The sequence below is a fragment of the Dermochelys coriacea genome, chromosome 2 (assembly GCF_009764565.3).
Source record: "Dermochelys coriacea isolate rDerCor1 chromosome 2, rDerCor1.pri.v4, whole genome shotgun sequence".
Taxonomy (NCBI): Eukaryota; Metazoa; Chordata; order Testudines; family Dermochelyidae; genus Dermochelys; species Dermochelys coriacea.
In genome coordinates this window covers 10,707,132-10,721,738 of record NC_050069.1, presented here as the reverse complement: position 1 = coordinate 10,721,738, position 14,607 = coordinate 10,707,132, and the positions used below count along the sequence as shown (strand labels likewise).

At 42.8% G+C, this 14,607-nt stretch overlaps 1 protein-coding gene and 1 long non-coding RNA gene across 6 annotated transcripts in view; one reads left to right on the top strand and one right to left on the bottom strand.

Annotated features, from left to right (window-relative positions):
* Positions 1–11,003, bottom strand: part of TRAPPC9 (trafficking protein particle complex subunit 9) — an 874,505-nt gene extending 863,502 nt beyond the window's left edge. For 4 of the 5 annotated variants that reach the window (XM_043507301.1, XM_038389963.2, XM_043507303.1 and 1 more), the window contains exons 1-2: positions 10,760–10,975; positions 4,301–4,901 (exon numbers count right to left, since the gene is read on the bottom strand). In XM_043507301.1, the coding sequence (XP_043363236.1) occupies positions 4,301–4,884 (584 nt within the window). In that variant the 5' untranslated portion in view covers positions 4,885–4,901; positions 10,760–10,975. Of the gene's footprint in view, positions 1–4,300; positions 4,902–10,759 lie in introns of all 5 variants that reach the window. The other variant, XM_043507302.1, reaches the window with a different exon arrangement.
* A 101-nt stretch (positions 11,004–11,104) lies between these two features.
* On the top strand, positions 11,105–13,023 carry LOC122458585. The gene is made up of 3 exons (XR_006278638.1): positions 11,105–11,661; positions 11,776–12,262; positions 12,908–13,023. It is a non-coding gene; the product is annotated as an uncharacterized LOC122458585 (long non-coding RNA).
* Positions 13,024–14,607: the final 1,584 nt, after the last annotated feature.

Here is a 14,607-nt window from a genome sequence, read left to right as displayed (position 1 = left end):
TGAGCTAAATAAATAGTGAGAAGAAACTGGACTAGCATTTCACCTTTGAAGATCTATGTTCAAATACTCTGACTCAAAAGTGTAAATTAATGTTATGGTTTCAGACCAGTTCAAACATAGGTGATAGTCCCGAGTTTCTGTACAGTAGCCTACAAGAGTTGCAATATTACAAGGTAGGTTCAAAGTGCTTTGGAAGATCTGTGCAAAGAAGCCCACAAAGGGTATACTTATTACATCATTTCTGGATCAAGCCAGGGCTGTTAGTCTTTCACTTTCACAAGTAGCAAAAGAATAAAAAGACACAAAATGCCTTTATCTTACTTAAATATAAACAAGAATTAATGAGGCTGGGCGTGGGAGTGTTCCAATGCAAAGGAGTATAACTGAACTTTTCTGGGACTATAACTTTCTCAGCTCTACTAAGAAACTGAAAAATTTTTGCTCAGAAAGTGACCACAGATTCCAGCTATTCAGTATATCTTATTTTGCTAAAATATTACCCAAAATGCTAATTTGGGCAGAATTTTTTAAACACCTTTCGTGTGCAATTTAAATATAATCCAGATGTTTTACAACAGAATCAAAAACACCAGCACAAAATAACGCTGAACAAAAAAAAATTTGGAAATTATGGTTTATCAAGTCTTTCTGGTGTAATTTTTAAATTGAAGATTTATGATAGAAATTGAAATACTTACCGTCTTCTTAACAACATGGTGATGCTAAGAGCAGAAACACTGTAGTTAAAAGGCACCCATTGCTTGAACCAATTTAAAAGCTATTCCCTACAGTAACTCCTCATTTAACATTGTAGTTATGTTCCTGAAAAATGCTACTTTAAGCAAAACAATGCTAAGCGAATCCAATTTCCCCATAAGAATTAATGTAAACGGAGGGCATTAGATTCCAGGGAAATCTTTTTCGCCACACAAAAGACATAATATACATATACAGTATAATTTTTAAATAATCGTAAACAATTTAATTCTGTACTCACCAATGATGACTGAGAAGCTTGGTTGAGGCAGGGGCGTAGTGGAGTCAGGGCGTGGTGGCTTGCCCCGCTCCGCCCACCCAGTGTTCCTGCCAGAGAGCGGGGTTGGGGGGGGTTGCCCCACTGTGCCCCGTGTTCCAACTGGGGAGTGGGGTCTTGTCCCATTCTGCCCACCCGGGGCTCCTGCTGGGGAGCCAGGTCGGGGGCTTGTCCACTCCCCAGCTGGAATGCCCCCCACGCCCCGACCCAGCTCCCCGACTGGTATGCCCAGCACAGCGAGCCAAACAACCTTATAATGGAAAACTGCGTGACTTTAAACGGGTATGTTCTCTAATAGATCAGAAAGCTAATAACGACACAATGTTAACCAGGACGACTTTTAAGTGCAGAGTTCAGCATGGCGGTAGGAACACCTAAGATACTACTAAAACTGTAAGCCAATGCGTCCAAAGCATGTACTACACCAGAGTTGGGATGGAAGGTCCCATTGGCAACTTGCCAAGAACAACTATTTCGGTTTTAAGCATATGTAACAGATGAAAACCAAATGCAACAATGCAAGTCTGCTTGGATCTACACTTTCCTGTGATTTAAAAAAAAAAAAAAAAAAAAAAAAAAGTGCACTGATTGCTTTTTGAGTTAGCTACTATTTTAGAATTTCATGGGTCACATTTGGCCCTGGGACTGCACTATAATCACCTCTAGTAAATAACCATTTTGGCATAACAACTTTTGGAAACAAGTATTCTGTTACATTACACACAGTGTAAAGGGGCTCATCTAACGTCAAATATCAGCGGGGTAGCCGTGTTAGTCTGTATCCACAAAAACACCAAGGAGTCCGATGGCACCTTAAAGACTAACAGATTTATTTGGGCATAAGCTTTTTTACCCATGAAAGCTTATGCCCAAATAAACCTGTTAGTCTTCGAGGTGCCACCAGACTCCTTGTTGTTTTCATCTAATGTCATTTTACTCTAAAGTGATGTAACGACTCAAATACTGTTGAAAGTTTTTAAGACAATACTCCTAAAGAAGTTTTATTTTATTCAAAAATAGGAATTCTATTGCCCTGACCTTGTCACTACGTTCAGCCTAGACCAGTGGTTCCCAAACTTTAACAACCTGTGAACCCCTTTCACTAAAATGTCAAGTCTTGCAAACCCCCTACTAAAAATGAATATTTCCAGGGATTTTCTCCTTTACCCGAGTATAAATTATAAAAGCAAAAAGAAAAGGAGTACCGGTGGCACCTTAGAGACTAACAAATTTATTAGAGCATAAGCTTTCGTGAGCTACAGCTCACTTCATCGGATGCATTTGCAAATGCATCCGATGAAGTGAGCTGTAGCTCACGAAAGCTTATGCTCTAATAAATTTGTTAGTCTCTAAGGTGCCACCGGTACTCCTTTTCTTTTTGCGAATACAGACTAACACGGCTGCTACTCTGAAACCTATTATAAAAGCAGTGATCTTAGAAATATAAAATTAGTTTTTATGACAGGCTTATTACACACTATTTATTTATCATTATAGTATTTTTATTACTTTATGAAAACGGCAACACTCTTCCAAAAGCTCACTCTCGTAGCTTGTATCACTTTGAATAAGCCTGTGTTTTATCAAGGAGTATCAGATGTGAAACAGCATGAAGGTATTTAAAAAGCCAACGCAAAGAGTTTCTCCTACACAAGCATTCAGGTCTTAAGCAGTCCAGGCAAACAACACACATTACAACAAAGCTTAAACTTGTTCTTAATAATAATTTTAAAAACCAATACTAGCTGCTGATTTAATTTAAAAAAAAAAAAAAAAGAAGCAAAAAATATCCATCTCCCTGTCCATTTCTTATAAGGATTCTTGAAGTTTAAATCTTCTTAGTGTGATAGATATGCTTGTTTCGATCTGCTGAGCTCTTGGAAGTCCAGGGGCTCTGTGCTGCTGGCCCCATGCTGCACGGGGTTCCTAGGGACAGCTCTGTCTGCCATTTGGGAATTCCCCCACGACCCCCCCCCCCCCCCCCAAGAACTCCCTGTAACATTTTACAAACCCCAGTTTGGGAGCCACTGGCCTAGACCAACAGTCTACAGCTGAGTAATGCATCACCTATATGGGTTTGTCTACTTTACAGAATTTTACTACCTGTACACAGTATGAAGAATTGAGTTACATGACAATATTGACCATGACAAATCACATTCAGTATCAGACAGTTAAACCCTTCTAGGACCAGCCAGAAAGTTGAGGGAGATGCAGAGTAACTAAGCAGCAGAGACACACACGCCCTAGGTAGCAATCTGTAGCATGTACACCAAAGTAGGTTTAGTGGTGGCCTAAAAATTTAATCAGATCCCTAATTGCACAATGTTGATGTAACCAACAGAGTCCCTAAACAGCTAAAGTACCCTGTTAAGAGTTTCAGCACTCTCTCCTTCCCCAGCAGCTGGAAGGAGTGGGGGTTAGCATCGCATTTAGGTTTTGCCCCTGAGCAGGGAAACACCCAAGCTCTTTCACACCTGTCTCTGGCTAGCTGGTTTATTTCTCTAGCTAACAGGTGTCTGGTAAAAACTTCCAAACCCTATGGCTGGAAGGCATAGATAGAGATGGCTGGGAAATACTGATGGGATATTAGAAATGTATAATATAGAGAAAGGTTTCAGGGCTGGGGTGGAAGAAGAAAGGAACAGTGAGAAAATATGAGAATAGGGAACAGAACACAAAGTAAGAAAGAGAAAGAAATGAGAGGAGAGAAAGAGAAGGAGGAAACGAATACTGAAGACAGTTCACAAAGATAGACCATAGTTCTATTACAGGAATGCAAAAGAAGTGGAGGGAAGACAGCAAGGACAGGAAGATAAAAGACAAAAGCAAGGAATGCAGTAAATAGGGTTAGTCTACACAGCAAAATATGTAAAATTAATTTTACTACAATTTATTGATCAAATACAATACATTAATTTGTAATATTCATCCAGTTCTATAGCTAGTCAAATTTCATTCAGCAAAAATATAACTAGAGGTAGAATCTGTCAAACCTATTCAATTACTTTTTTAATAAACTATTTGACAAGTCCTACAAATTAAATTTAAAAATATGAATATAAAGTTAATTAACAAGGTAATAAAATTAAATATAGTCCACTAGTAAATAAAATAAGTTCCCTTACATTACAGAAGATACTGCCTTGAGGTAGAAGTGGCATTGGTGCCACAGTCATTTTTTTTACCCAGGCTAATAGGCTTAGTCCTTGAGCTAGCATCAGGTACATTTTTCAAGCCCTGTTAGGTTGTAAATAAACTACTTACCTACTATCAGTGTCCAGACCTACAAAGTCCTTTTTTTCAAAAGGGACACACAGAAGTGGAATCTTGTCACCAGATTTATCAGTGGCCCTGTCAAGACGTTTGGATTCCAGTACAATGAAGAGAGATTCAATAAAATCTTCTATTCTCTTCTCCACAGTTTCACACTCATTGTAACTAGGGTAAAATGCCACATCTGTGCGGGGCTGCTCTGCAACCTCTCCTTGAAGCCCAAAGACAAACAATCGGGAATCATAGAGTGTAGAACCATATATTTCCTTCTGAAGGTGGAATTTTTCAAAAGTTTGAGGCCAATCCTTTGCAGAGGAACAGTCTGTTATGATTATGAGCCCCACAACTTTCCGATGAGTCTGAAAATCCCCCCATTCATTGTTTTCCGGAGGGTAGTGATGTCTATAGCGGATATATAGCACACGCTGGGAGTCACGAACATTAATCTGACTCACGGTTGAAATTCGTTTGTAGATCCTAAAAAAGTTTTCTTCAGGGACAATCCCAATTGGCTGGACCACAACCAGGAGAGTTTGATGGTCCTCAGCACACTGCATGTAGTCAGGAACACTCATTTTGCATCAATTATAGTCTAATAAAAAGAAAAAATATTAATTATTTTCACAGAGGAGTGGATGGCACTTGAAGAAAAAAAAAAAGTCAGGTCCCTCCCCTAACGAGTCTGCACCCTGTGGGCTCAACCCTAAAACTCTTTGCCACACAAAGCAGAGCTAAAACCCCCATTCAGAAATAAAAATCCATAAATAAGATGAGGCTAAAGTATAACCTATGAACTTCGTTGCTATCCTTGTCCTTCCTATACCTCACTTGCCTGGTTTGTTATCCCTTAATGGGCTATGTTTAATTTAGAGCCTAATCTTGCAAACACGTATGCACTTGCTTGACATTAAGCATATCAGTAGTTCCACTGACTAAACTACTGTGAGAGATTACTCACATAAAACAAGGCATATGCATTAATGATTGCAGGCTCTGGGCCTAAATTAGCGTTATCTATGGAAGTACTACCACTGGCAACAATTACATACATTATTCAAAACTGTTTTCCATTCCGTAAACTACTATGCTAGTTGTTTGAGGGAGCAAAGATTGGAAAGAAGTTAGTAGAGGTCAGCTATGGACAATATTAAACAAATTTTTAAACTCAACTTCAAGAATGACAAAAATACATGCAGAAATATTTCTAAAAGCAGATTTTCCTAAAATGCTGTATCTGCTGCAAAAGAATGGTGCTACCTAAACATGTTTTGCATTCTCCCATCCTGCCATTACAGTTTTATATTTCTGAGGAAATAATTGAAAGAACTGTAGAGAAAGGGATAAAGGTAAAGGAAAAAAAGGGTAAAGGATCTGTCATGTGTTACAAATGGCTCCAGGGGTTTGAAAAAGAATGATATCCAGTACTGTCAACCTTCTTTCCAAAGAAGAAATCTTACTGTTTATTATACAACAAGATATAATCAGAGTTTTAGACATTTCAACATAGGTAAAAGCAAGATAAATTAACCTAGAGCAATAAAAAAAAAAGTTGGTATCCTGACTTAGCACCTCCTTTACAAGTTTCAGAGTAGCAGCCGTGTTAGTCTGTATTCGCAAAAAGAAAAAGGAGTACTTGTGGCACCTTAGAGACTAACAAATTTATTAGAGCATAAGCTTTCGTGAGCTACAGCTCACTTCATCGGAGCTGTAGCTCACGAAAGCTTATGCTCAAATAAATTTGTTAGTCTCTAAGGTGCCACAAGTACTCCTCCTTTACAAGTTTCATTCCAACATAATTTGAAATGGTAAAGATACTAAACCCTGCAAAATAGTTTAATAATGCAAACTCTAACCCTAATAATACTCGCCATCTGACATAATTTTATTTCTTTCTGTCCCTATTTTATGCCACACACATTTTCTGTTATCTGAGTGCAGGCTGACTCCAATACGAACTTTAATGCTGAACACTTCCAGATCACATATGTATGTTACAAACTCTCTCAAAGTCATTCCAGATATTGCTGTTTTACCTCCACATCACTACAAATTAAACCACCACTATAGGAGGGACCATACTCTGCTTTACTTTCCTCTTTTTACTAATTCTGCAGCAATCTCATGCTGTCTATTGCCAAAGATAAAACAAACACACAAAAGGGGTAATCTTAGTGCAGTCGCTGCACCAGCATGTCAGTTTTAAAAAACTTAATATAAAAAACGAGACTTGAAGAGCTCACAAATAAAGCAAGGCAATGTAGAAATTAAGAGGCAAGATAGAAGTTGATGAATACCAGAGTAGGAAGAAAATAACCATTCAAGAATTCATAAAGTTTCAATAAAAGACCTTCCTTTTTGGAGCTATGAGGGCTAAAATGCCCCTTAAATTTATTTACAAAGCAAATCCTACGTAACATTGTTAATATTTAATTTATGTAACTGTATCCTTAAGACATGTTGAAACACTGCAATAATTAAAGAGAAATACTGATTTTATATTTAATATTCATATTACTTTCCCCCACCAGGATTAGAGCCACTTGGGCTAAGTACTACTGAAACACATACAAAGACACAGGCTTGGCCTAAAAAGCTTACAAGTGTCAAAGTCCAGCAAAAAGAGGCAGCAATCATGTATGCATAGAAAAATTAAAAAGTTGGGTTCTCCTGCACACTGTTACAGTAGTGCACAAGTACATGACAAAGACTATTCTAGAACTCAAACATTACGTTTTAGTTTTGATATTTTACTCAACTACTGAAAGTCCATGATGTGACACAAGGGTAGCAGTTAGGCCAAGTAATCCACCATATGTGCAGTCTCCCTCAGACAACCAATGTGGCTGTTGCATGAAAGTTTGCTGTAGAGTAAGGGTAACGATTGATGGAGTTAGCTCTGATATCACAATTGTCTATGACACTTGGCCTGGAATATATGCATGCCTCACTGCAGCTGTACAGTGCACAAGTTCTCAAAATGACTGAGAACTTAAAAATTGGACAATAAAAGCCCACGAATCCCAAAGATGATTGAACCTGGTGATATTCTAAACCAAAAGAGCTCTCAACCATATTTGTAGCCATTTCCATCGCTTCACATTGACTCAGACACTCTGCCACTCTCACTCTGAAGCCTAATCCTGAAATTTATCATACAGATTACAAAATTTCCAGTCAACAGATTTTACAAACAATAACATTGTTTAGAGAGCTATGCCTTTAGAGACTACAGTTATGTTACCCTAAAAATTCATTTGGGTGAAAAAGTGGAAAATTACTGCCCTCTAACTTTAATCTAGTTACTTCTGCAACACTCTGGGTTTGTTTCTTTGTTTTGCAGGGGGGGAAGGGGATTTAATTTGGTCACTACTAAACTCAATTCTTGAACCTGAAAGGTGCTCAGCATCTCCTGACAAATACTAAGCACCCACAAGAGGAGATGATGATCTGAAGGACCTCACAAGTTCATGCCCTAAAAACTTGGAAAGGGGGCAAGTGGAGGGGAGACTCATGCTCACAAATGATATGAGAGAACGAAGTAGTGCCCACAGCAATTATTTTCAATCATTATATGATATGATCTAGAGGTCTATAAAAATCATGAATGGTGTTGAAAAAGTGAATAGAGAAGTGTCATTTACCCTTTCCTATAATACAAAAAGCAGGGGTCACCCCATTAAATTAATAGGCAGCAGATTTAATTCAAACAAAAGGAAGTACTTTTTCATACTATGCACAATTAACCTCTGGAACTCATTGCCATGGAATGCTGTGATGACCAAAAGTTTTACTGGGTTCAGAAAAATACTAGGTAAGCTCATGGAGGAAAGGTCCATCAATGGCTATTAGCCAAGGTGGTCAGGAATACAACCAGATGCTCACAGCAACCCTAAATTTCTAACTGCCAGAAGCCAGCAGGGAAAGATAGGGATGGAGCTCTCCAAATTTGCCCTGTTCTGTACACTCTCCATGAAGTTCTAGTACTATTGACTGTTAGAGACAAGATACTTGGCTAGACAGACCATTGGTCTGACCTAGTATGGCTATTCTTCCTTATTCCAAATCCAGGTAGGACCTGGGGTTGCAACCACAACATACACTCAAGAAAAAAAAAAATCTTTGTATTATTACCTAATAAAACACCCAAATGTTAAGTTTATGTACTCAAGCAAATTATTCTATTTTGAGAAAGTTATACTGGCTCTCTATTAAATATCATTATGTGAGGTCAGCTTATATTAACTGTTACTGGACAGCATTAATACTGTCCCTTATGACAGTATATCCCCACTCAAAGCAGAGTTTTAAGGGCTTGTCTGCACTTAAAACACTACACCTGTGCCACTATAGCACTTCAGTGAAGACACTACCTACGTTGACGCGGAGAGCTTCTACCATCCATGTAGATAACCCACCTTCCCGAGAGGCAGTAATTTGGTTGATGGGAAAATTTTCCCATGGACCTAGCACCGCCTACACTGGTGGTTAGGTTGGTTTAACCTCATCGTTCAGGGGTGTGGCTTTTTCATACCCCTGAGCGACATAGTTATACAAATCTGGTATAGTACTCCTCGCTTGACAACTAAGAGCTTGTCTACACTTACATTTTACCTTGCTGGCTCAGGGGTATGAAAAATCACCCCCGAGCGCAGCAAATCTGAGCACTTTAAAGCACTAGTGTAGACAGGCTCCGAGCGCTGGGAGCCACAGAGCTAATCCCCTCGTGGAGGTGGATTACCAGGTGGATCTCTCTCCCAGTGCTCCCGCATGACCACACTCACACTTCAAAGCGCTGCCACGAGAGCATTCCTGCAGAAGCGCTTTTAAGTTTACAGTGTATCCATGCCCTAAGCCTGGTCTATGCTAGGAGTTTACACTGGTATGGCTACATTTGTAAGGAGTGTGAAAAATACACACCCCTGAGAGATGTAGCTATACAGACCTAACACCAGGTGCAGACAGCCATGTGTGTCCCGTCAGGGTAGACGGTGTCTACACTGAAGCGCAACAGCTTACCCTTAGATTTGCCATTCCGTCTCGGTGGTGCACCTTGTGGAACCATTTATCACTGTGCAAAGAGGGTGTACAACATTTCCAAATCAGAATGACAGAATTTTACACCTACTTTGCACAGCGATAAATGGTTCCACAAGGTGCAGAACAGCAGCGATTTAGACGCAGGAGTCATTTGACCTTTATGATAGTTTATACATTTTGTTAGGTGGGCAAGACCTATTATTACTTTTTCCTTTTTACTTAAACACTTCAACTTCTCTCTCAGGTGAACTGTCTAACATTGACACCCCCATTCTTGTTGGGTTTTAAGTTCAAACCAAGCAGAAGTTGTCATCCACCTGTGAATTTTTAGAAGGGGGGCCAGGACAAGCTAATAACCGATACCAACATGCAGCTCAAAAGTACAAGTGGTGTAAGAAAAGATGATTTATTTATTCTATAAACCAGTACTCAAACTAAGTTTGAAACAACCGACAGGCTGGGCGGGGTTTCCTTGAGTTATTCTGTCTGGGAAATGTTTACATCTGTAGTTTGGTTTTCACCCTTTATGCTCTTTACTTCCCACATTTGCCTTCAGCTTGGGCAACAAAATAGACCAGCCAATTTCACTTTTTCACAGTGGCTCAGATTCAGGAGGGACTACAGCTGTCTGAAAAGGCTGTTCCCACTGTACAACGCTCTACCAGACAAACCCCAGGGGACCAGAACCACTGCTGTCCAGGGAAACTGTGGTGGGAGGAGTGGGGGATGATGGAAGTCCCACAAGAAGTAACTAAGGGCCGGGCAAGGAGGAGCAACGGGAAGAGAGGTACAATGCGGGAAAGGGCAGGGCCCAGGCACCTGGGGGGGCAGGGCACCAGTGAAAAGGCAGGCTGTTTAAGTTGGGAGAAGGAGGACACCCAAGAAAGGTCAGGGGCTCTGGCTAGGAACGACCCCAGGGAACAGGGCACCAAGGGTGGGGGGCACCAGGGAAAGGGCAGGGATCACAGCTGGCGGGGAACATAGCGCTGAGGAAGGGAGGCAACAGGAAAAGGGCAAAGAACGCAGTTGCAGGGGGGGACCCAGGGGACTGTGCACCAAGGAAAGGGGGCACAAGGAAAAGGGCAGGGGCCCAGTTAGGGGGGGATCCCAGGGGACAGGGCATCAAGGAAGGGGGACAACAGGAAAAGGGCAAAGAACCCAGTTGGGGGGATCCAGGGGACTGTGCACCAAGGAAAGGGGGCACAAGGAAAAGGGCAGGGGCCCGGTGAGGGGCGATCCCGGGGAACAGGGCGCCGAGGAAGGGGGGCGCAAGGAAAAGGCCAGGGGCCCGGTGAGGGGCGATCCCGGGGGCCAAGACTCCCTAGGTATGGGCGGAGGGCAGCTGCCGCTTGGCGCCCTCAGCAGTAGCCCACCCGGGCGCACACACCCTCGCCCAGTCCCGTCCACACTCACAGCGCAGGCTCCGCCGCGGGACCCGGCGTCAATTCAAATCCCCCCGCCCGGGATGGGGAGGAAGAGGGCGGGTTAGGCGACGCGGGTCGGGGACACTCACAGCCCCAGCAGGAACCGACGCCGACTCCGCCTCCAGCCCGGCTCACAGAAATGGGGGAGGGGCGGAACTGACGTCAACAGCCGCCCAGAGCCTCGACCGGCCCAGGAGAGCGGCAAAACGGCGCATGCGCCTGCCGGCCCCGACTCTTTCGCGGTCTTCCCCCGGCCGTTGCGCCTGAGAACGAGGCGGGGGCAGGGGAGGCGGGGGCAGAGCCGTCCCGGGGGCTGAGGGAGGTGGGCGGGGGGACTCCGAGGCTGCTGGGTTACCCTGGTGGCCCGGTTGAGACTGAGGGGTTGTTCCGGGGTGGTTGTGGTTTGTGTCCTGAGCCCCACTAAACAGACCCGGAACCCACGGTGCTTGGTGCTGTACAAACACAAAACAAAGACAGTCCCTGCCTCGGAGAGCTTACCAGGGCGTTACCATGGGCCACAGGTGACGCTTCCCCTTGGGGAAACGAGTCTCCAGCCCCATCTCTTCGGGACAAGACCGTGCCCATGCTCGCTGCTCTCAGCTCCCCTATGGCCCCAGCCAGGGCAGGGGGAGGCTGAGCGCTCGCTTGGGGCCACTGGAAAAGCTCTGTGACTGTGCTCCTGGCCCCGGCCCGCCTCGTTACCCCTGTCCGTGTCCGGGCCCCCGCTCCCCCTGTCACGCTTTGGTAGTGTCAAGTAAGTGATCACGATTTTTGGTGACTACTGTTCTATATAGTGAAGATGGCGCGATCAAAAAGGAGTTATGCCTGGAATTACTTCACAAAAATAGCAGAAGACACCGTTAAATGTAAACTGTGTAATACAGAGCTGAGGTATGCAAATAGCGCCAGAGCAAGGCTGAACCATTTGAAGATGAAACATGGCTCTGTTTCACGTGAAAAAGAAAGCAAAAATCGAACAATGCTAACCGCGTTTGTTTCTGGCAGTTCAAGAAAACGCAACACACAACGTGAGGAAAAACTAACAGAGTTGTTGTGCGCCATGATCACTACAGATATGCTGCCTGTAAGTGTCGTTGAGGGTACAGATTTTCATGGATGAGTTGAAGCGTTTTGTAGAACATGAATGCTGTGTGCCTGTGAGACAGAAAATAACCTCTCGACTAGAGAAGTGCTATGAAGACTGTGTGAAGTCTGTTTGGGAAAAATTGGAAAACACCGTTAAAGTAGCTTTCACCACTGAATACTGGACAGCATTAACTACAGAAAGCTTCATGACTGTCACTTGCCATTATATTGAAAATTGGGAACTTCGATCCACAGTTGTACAAACCGAAAGTATGGCAGAATGACATACCACAGAAAACCTTGCTGAAAAATTAAATGCTACAGTGGAAAGATGGGGTCTGGAAGACCCTGTCTTGGTGTGCATATACGATAATGCAAACAACATTGCGCTCGCCAACACATCAAAGTATGTTACATGGGAATCTGTCAATTGTTTTGCCCATACTTTTCAGCTAGCCATAAATTATGAGTTTTCTTCAAATAGTGTGGATCGTGCTGTTGCAGCTGCAAGTAGTCTAGTTGCACACTTCCACTACAGCACCGTGGCTGCAAAAGCACTCAAAACAAACACAGCTTTAGGTTAAGCAACACCATGTGATCTAGTCATGTAAAACTCGCTGGAATTCAGTATATGACATGTTCAAAAAACTCAGTGAATGAAGGTGGGCTATGACAACTGTGCTTTCAGATAGCTCTGTAACAAAACAATCTCATCCCAAACACTTCAGCTGCAATATGAGCATTGGCAATTAATACAGGATATCTTACCACTACTTTCCACTTTAAAATGCATACAACTGCCTCGTCTGCTGAACAGTCAGTGTCAATTTGAAATATTTATCCAATTTGCAACCATCTTCTCCAAACTCACCTGAGAAGCGAAGTTCCTATCAAAAATGGAAAAGTTGCTGATTTCAAGCCTGCTGTTCATTGCTCTCTGGAGCATCGCTTGAAACCCAACGATCCTGTCATAACTGCCAAACCTGCACTTATTGTCTCCTTGTTAGATCCATGCCATAAACACATACGGTTTCTTTTGCCTGTTGTCCAGATTGCTGCTTAATCAAAGCTCCTGCGACTTGCGTCCATGTTAGAAATAGAAGAACCTCCACATACTGGGGCTGAACCAAGAAGTACTGAACCGGATGAGCGGATAGAGCCAGCGCCGAAAAAAATCCATTAAACTGAGAAAAGTGCTATACTGTAGTGATGCTTTTAGGTGAAGATTACACCAAAAAGGAGAATGAGGAGAATGCAGTAGAAAATGAACTGGAAAATTACTTCAGGGAGCCTCATCCTTCATTGGTATGCAGTCCATTTGAGTGGTGGAAGGTCAATGCATAGAGTTTTCCAAAGCTTGGAAAACTGGCAGTTACCTTTGTATTCCAGAAGCATCTGTGCCTGCAGAACTTGTGTTTTCCAATGCTGGCCTTACTATTAATCAGCTGTGCACAAGACTGATACCAGAGCATGTAAACATGTTAAATTTTCTTAACAAAAATCAACAGTAGAGTTGAAATTCTAATTGGACATTTTATGTTTTTGGACAGCTCAGGGATATTATGTAAAAAATTTAAAAAAAAATGGGTTTTACACATAAGACTGTCTGTTTTTGTTGTTAATAAAGACACTTGACAAAGATAATATATATGTGCAGTAGATTCATTGTGAACCAGTGGCAAGGGAACATTTTCAATAGTGGGGGTGCTGAAAGCCAGCCCCTTTACCCCTGTCCATTCCCCTTGGGCTCAGGCTGAGAGCAGGACCATGTGTCCGGGAGGGGGGACATGGTCAGGAGTAGGGGAGCAGAGGTTGGGCCACTACTGGGGAAGGGAGCACAGGGTTAGATGATTAATTGCAGTAATTCTTCCTCACATCCATAGTATTAACGCCTTGCTGTATTTGGGTCAGGAAAACAAGGCCATATTGGTAGGACCTTTGGAGTATTTTGACCTTCCAAAAAAAGATTAATCAGAGATCACAAGATCAATTTCTTTCCATTACAAGATGAAGACTCTGGTCATTTGTGCTTCTTAGTTTCTCTAAAAACCCTGCAAGATAGGATCCCATAAACTTCACCAATAAGTAATATATCTGAACTGACAATATATATGTAACCCTTCTGCCAGGTGGAGCCAGCAGCAACAAGGGCCGGGTTCAGTATCTAGGGGTTCCTTTTCAACAGTACAACACAAAACCAGCTCAAGCCTCCAAGTAGTGACCTGAGACAATTACACACCACCCCCTGAGCGCCTCTAAGAGGCAATACTTCCCCTCTTGCAAGCACAGAGTCTGAGTGGAGCAAAAACTTTTAATAAAAGGAAGGAATTAACTCAGCATTAATTTGGAAAAACACCACAACTAGGGTTCATAAACACAAACCATGAGCAACAGACTCACCCCCAAGTAAGTTGGGCAGTGTCCTTTTCCCCTCAGAGTCTTAAGTCCAGCAACCCAAAAGTCTCTTTAACGTGCCCATCCCTTCTCTGTACCCCACTCACAGTTGCTGTCCTTGGCCAATTCAGCCCCAAAGTTCAGAGGTTCATCCACAGAGTTCACCTCCCACTCTGCATGGAAGGAAGGGGAGGGGGCGTGTGTAAGGAGGTACCTTACTGCTACCCTGCTCAGGGACTCACTCATCACCCCAACGGTCAATTGCCACACCTCTGCGGGGCAAGGCTCCAGCCCTCTCCACCAGCTTCTCTTCTGGCCACTTGCCATATCTCTCTGCCAGCCTCCCTGCTGGCTGCT